The 5503-nt window shown below is 40.3% G+C and overlaps 1 protein-coding gene across 1 annotated transcript; it reads left to right on the top strand.

The window, feature by feature from the left end:
- Nucleotides 1-3223: 3223 nt before the first annotated feature.
- nkx6.2 (NK6 homeobox 2) lies at nt 3224-4946 on the top strand. Its single transcript, XM_053333137.1, has 3 exons — nt 3224-3656; nt 4182-4354; nt 4698-4946. The coding sequence occupies exons 1-3, from the start codon at nt 3224-3226 to the stop codon at nt 4944-4946; spliced, it is 855 nt and encodes a 284-aa protein (XP_053189112.1).
- Nucleotides 4947-5503: the final 557 nt, after the last annotated feature.

Consider the following 5503-nt stretch of genomic DNA (forward strand, 5'->3'; position numbering starts at 1 on the left):
ATAATGAAGTAGTTTTACATGGTGTCTTACCACTTAAAAAATAGAGGCCTGTTTTGAAGGGTCAAACACTTAAAAAAAAAAAAGAAAAAGAAAAAAGAAAAAAAAGTGAATGTAGTGAAATTGCTCTCCTGTTTCTACTCATGTTAATATTTCACAGTGCAGATAGACTCTAACACTATAATCCTGGTGTTGAAGCAGCTCGGTCACTCTTGAGAACAACTACACACTCCCAACAAGCGTCTTTTTGTCCAAACATCTGCTTATCTTCGCTGTCACTGCTCCGTCAATTCCCATTTGTGTCGAGATTACACTCAGATAAGATTATCTCTACACTCTTCATTAACCTTTTTCCTTCAGTGGGGAGACAAAGGCCTGTGATAGCTGTATAAAGTACTATATAACATTTACACACAAATCAGTCTGAGCAACAGGTTCATATTTCATACTAATAGTTTTATACAGGTTTATTTTCTTTATTATTATTATTATTGTTATTATTATTATTATTATTATTATTATTATTATGATTAATATTTGTAGTAGTAGTAGAAGTTCTTTATTATTAGTATTGTAGGCCTATATATTACTGTATTATTATTGTCATTGTAATTATTATTAGTGGTAGTAGTATTGCTGTATTAGTATTGTAGCCCTATATTACTATTATTATTATTATCGTTATTATCATTATTATTTTATTTATTATAGTAACCTAGATTCGTTAATGCATTGGCCTATTAATTACATTGTATGTGACAAATGATTTTAGGTGTGATCAGTCACTATCTGTGTGTTTTAATGGTAGAAATAAAATAGAATTTAATATTCCTTCAATCATTTTCCCAGTAATTATCCTGTCCATCAATATTTCAGACCTTCAGTTCGTTCAGTGGGCGCCACGTCTATTCCTTTAACAAATCTGACTTTAAGAGTGTAAACTTTAAATTAGGTGTAAATTTAGAGGAGAGATATTGAAATCATTCATTATGTTAAAGTGCGATGATGGTTTTGGGGGGTGACGGGGCTCTCTGGCAGCTGCTGTCTTTGGCTGCAGACGAACTGGAAAAAGTGCCAATCTTTCAGTCATTGATCTCTCACTGGGTCAAGCCTGCTACTGCTTTATTTAAGTCTGTGACACCTTACCAAAAAAAAAAAAAAAAAGAAAGAAAGATTGAATGAGATTGCTTGAAAAGGATAATAGGATATATATGTTTTTTCAATAGTGATCTTTTTCGAAAGACTTTGAAACATGATAATAAAACCAGTGGGTATAATCAGGGGGAAAATGCAGATATAAATTAGAAACAGAGGACCATTTACAGAATTAGAAAATGTGTATATACTGCATCCCTTCAGCGTGAAGAAATACAGTCAAAATTGTGAATCACCTCGCGTTGAAAACCCCTTTTAAAATCCACAATCTTTCCCCGGTGAGCAAATGGGCAGCAAGGTGCATTTGCTGAAGCCTTTCAAACGCTAACGTGGCCATATTTCACTCTTACAACCTTCTCACATCTCCATAAAATATTCCTGCACTCAGAGTGATGACTGGAGCCTGGCCGCTTTTTTTCTCCCACACTTTCACCCTAATAACGCAGTTTGTCTGAGGAAAAAACACACATTATCTCACTCATAGAAAAGGAGTTTATACAGTGTAATGATCAGTGTAGTTGTTGTGTGAAAGGCTTTTAAAAAAAAAGAAAATCCAGTGCTTTCAATTATATAATGGGAAGCGTGAAATAATAGGGATGTTCAGCAAGATGGAGTAAAGTGAGTGAAGCAGTAATCTTTTATGAAGGTATGAGCAGCAGGAATAACTCAGTTTATCCGACCTCATTCTCCAAAGTACCGAGATCACTCACAAAATAGGAATAAAAAAACCTGACTGGTAGAAAAGTCCCAATCCATATCATATTAAAGTACATTTTCTAAAGAATCAAAATAATGTTGAATCGATCCGCTTTTCTTTGAACCGTGTTATATTTTATTCTAACTAATAAAATCTCCAATCTGCGTCAAATTCACTAAAAAAAAAAAAAAAAAAAAAAAAATTAGCATGAAAACATCCTTCTTCTCCCCCGCTGGTTCTCGCATCTGCTTTAATATACTCGCACTGTCTTCAGCAGCAGCTTATAATGTAAATGTATACTCTTTGTCATATGTGGAAACAAAGATTTCCACCGTGTGAGACGCATCATTAACAGCGCCGCAAAAGATCTTAATAGAGTGTGGCTGCTGCTGCATTCACGGTCACCTCCGATTCTCTGACTCCTGCACTTTTAAGTGTTAAATACAGCTTCGAGCAACAATCAAGTGCATTTATTTATGGATTACAAATTTATTATAGCCTATTTTACAGATTATTTTATATTCATATAAGTTTAGTTATTTGTTTTTGCACTAAAAAGTCTAGAAAAAAGCGCGCGTGTGTGTATCAGGTGTTACCGTTTAGATTAAATTAAAATAACATGTTAAATATAACAATTCTGTTTTCAAAATAGCTTTACAGAGGCGTAATTATAATAATCTAGACGTTATCCTACTTTTTTCGGTTGTTGTTCCGCTCGGAAACATCAATTTCCCGCAGTATGGATCATCATCTATCATGAATAAATCCAGTCAGTCCTATTTAGCTTTGACTGGGCGCTTTCATGTGCATCTCAACTGGAATCTCCCATTTCCGACAGCACGTCAAGGCAGCACCCATCCAGCGGAGACGCACATGTGAAGCAGCGGAGTTTCCGTCTCCTCCAATCAGCGCGCCGTTTCACTCAGCCCTGTCCAATGGGAATAACGCGCGTGCAGGTGGCTGCGCTGTTATCAGCGGGTCCCGCTTCTCTCTCAGCAGAGAGCGAGTCCATTTATGGAAAGACAGGCCGAGCCCTTAATGGTTCCCATCAAAACCACTAAAACCATCATCGGCCCGGTCGACTTCCGCGAGGATTCCTGTGGCGGACGCGTGCAGCTGACAGACTGACACCAAAACAAAACACGCGGAGAGACATTTTTTTTGGGAGGGCTGAACGAGCTCTTCACTTCCCGAGAAGAAGTTCAGTTTCCCTCAAGTTTTCCAACATTTCCAGAGTGAGCCGTTTATTCTTCCAGGATACTGCCGGAGGAGGCGGCAGAAGTGGCCTGGCTCTGCGCCCTTCTTCTCTCTGCTCTTAGTTTCATTTAATATCCACTTTTTTATCCGAGCGAGTTTGGCGGTTCATGTTCACAAATGTTAGCTGTCGGGCAGATGGAGGCTAACCGGCAGAGTGCTTTCGTCCTGGGCAGCACCCCGCTGGCGGCGTTGCACAACATGACCGAGATGAAGACGTCCCTGTTCCCGTACGCGCTGCAGCAGGGCCCGGCGGGCTTCAAGGCGCCTCACCTCTCCAGCCTCAACTCTCATTTAGCCGGAGCGACCCCGCACGGAATAAGCGATATCCTAGGCAGACCCGTCACCGCAGCCGGGCAACTGCTCTCCGGCTTCCCCAGGATAAACGGCCTGGCTACTACCGCAGCCGCAGCCGCAGCAGCGGGGATGTACTTCAGCCCGGCGGTGTCGCGGTACCCGAAGCCCCTGGCTGAGCTGCCGGGTAGGGCGCCCATCTTCTGGCCCGGGGTGATGCAGGGTTCTCCCTGGAGGGACCCGCGAGTTCCTTGTCCCTGTAAGTCCTGGTTGTTTGTTTATCTGTTGTTTTTCGTGTTTATAGATAATTTAAAATTCAGGAAGAGTCCAGAATTATCCAGCAGGCTGTGTGATGTTTTTGTAGAGTTATATTAGTTATTTTAGACATGTTTCAGGCCTGTGAGAGGTCTGCAACACAAAGCAAACATAAACAACTCTACCTGTAACACACTAACATCACAGCAGCTAAATGTAGTTTTATGAATATATTACACCTGTACTAAGAGGATCAAACATAATTTAATAACTAAAGTTATTTTTAAGCATCTTAGACACATTGTAACTGCATATTAGAGAATTAAAGGAAGCTAATGTGATACTTAATAATATTGGTAATTAAGAACTTGCTGTAACATAAGAGCTAGTTTATCATGGAGCTCAGACACTTTGAGCCGTTTTAGGAATATTTTAGACACATGAAGGTTCAGTAGTGGCTGTGAAGTAAATGTGGAAGCATTACAATGTAACATAACATTCTGAATAAACACAGTTTCTTTTTTTCCAGCTCAAGCTAGCTTAATGATGGACAAGGACGGCAAGAAGAAACACTCCAGACCCACTTTTTCAGGACAGCAGATTTTTGCACTGGAAAAAACTTTCGAGCAGACGAAATACCTGGCCGGCCCAGAGAGAGCCCGCCTGGCTTATTCTTTAGGAATGACCGAGAGTCAAGTCAAGGTAAACAATAAATAAATACATAAATAAATAAATTGTACCATGTGCTGAGGATTTTTTGGCAAATGTGGAAAATATTATGAGACGTTTCTTCAATCTGATTAATCCAACTTCTGGCTGCGCACCCAAAAAACGAGTTATTACTGAAGAAACACATTTACAACATGCTTATATTATCTATCTCCAAATTGTTAATTATTATTATTGTTGTGATTATAATTTATACTATTGTGTAATTGGACAATAGATGATATCTGATGACGTTATATCCAGGACTATTTACACATGAGCATTACTGTCATATTTGTGGACCTGTTGAGCATCTGTGTGCTTCTCTCCTCAACAGGTTTGGTTTCAGAACAGAAGAACCAAGTGGAGGAAGAGACACGCAGCAGAGATGGCCACGGCCAAGAAGAAGCACGACTCTGAGACGGAGAAGATGAAGGAGAGCTCGGACAACGAGGACGACGACGAGTACAACAAACCACTGGACCCAAATTCAGACGACGAGAAAATCACGAGACTGTTGAAAAAGCACAAGGCCACCAACCTGGCGCTGATCAGCCCCTGCAGTAACAGCTCGGACACCTTGTGATGCCCACAGCTCGAGGGGGTCCAGCAGAGACTTGTCGCACTCTTTCCAAACCCCCTTTTCCACCTGACATTCTGAACATGCGTCCCTGGTGTCGCGTTTTTTGTCTGGACAGAAAGAAAAACGCGTAAAAAAATAAAAAATAAACCCAAGAGACGCACTGAAGACGCGCTCACCAAAACGTGCATCCAAATCCACTTTACAGACGCGTATAAACGGAGATATATATGACTTCTGTCAGAACTGGACCTCCACAAGACTGACAAGCTCATGACAGTCCAGAGGACACACACATTTGGGGACAGGAATTTTGCTTTTGGCGACGCAGTTCAGTTTTTACGCATACAACTGGAGTTTTAACAACGGGTGTAAATGTAAACATAATATTATATACACACACTCTGGATCAGTGTTGGGTTTATTCCACACACACTCATAGTGTGAATCATTGCTTTTATTACACAAGTAATGCTATCTGCTCTGGTAGTGTCATTCACACACTTGTTACATTATTTTCCATTACACCTCTCCTGAGATGATTAGCAGCCTTTGTCACCTCA

This window comes from Scomber japonicus, chromosome 14 (assembly GCF_027409825.1).
Source record: "Scomber japonicus isolate fScoJap1 chromosome 14, fScoJap1.pri, whole genome shotgun sequence".
NCBI lineage: Eukaryota > Metazoa > Chordata > Actinopteri > Scombriformes > Scombridae > Scomber > Scomber japonicus.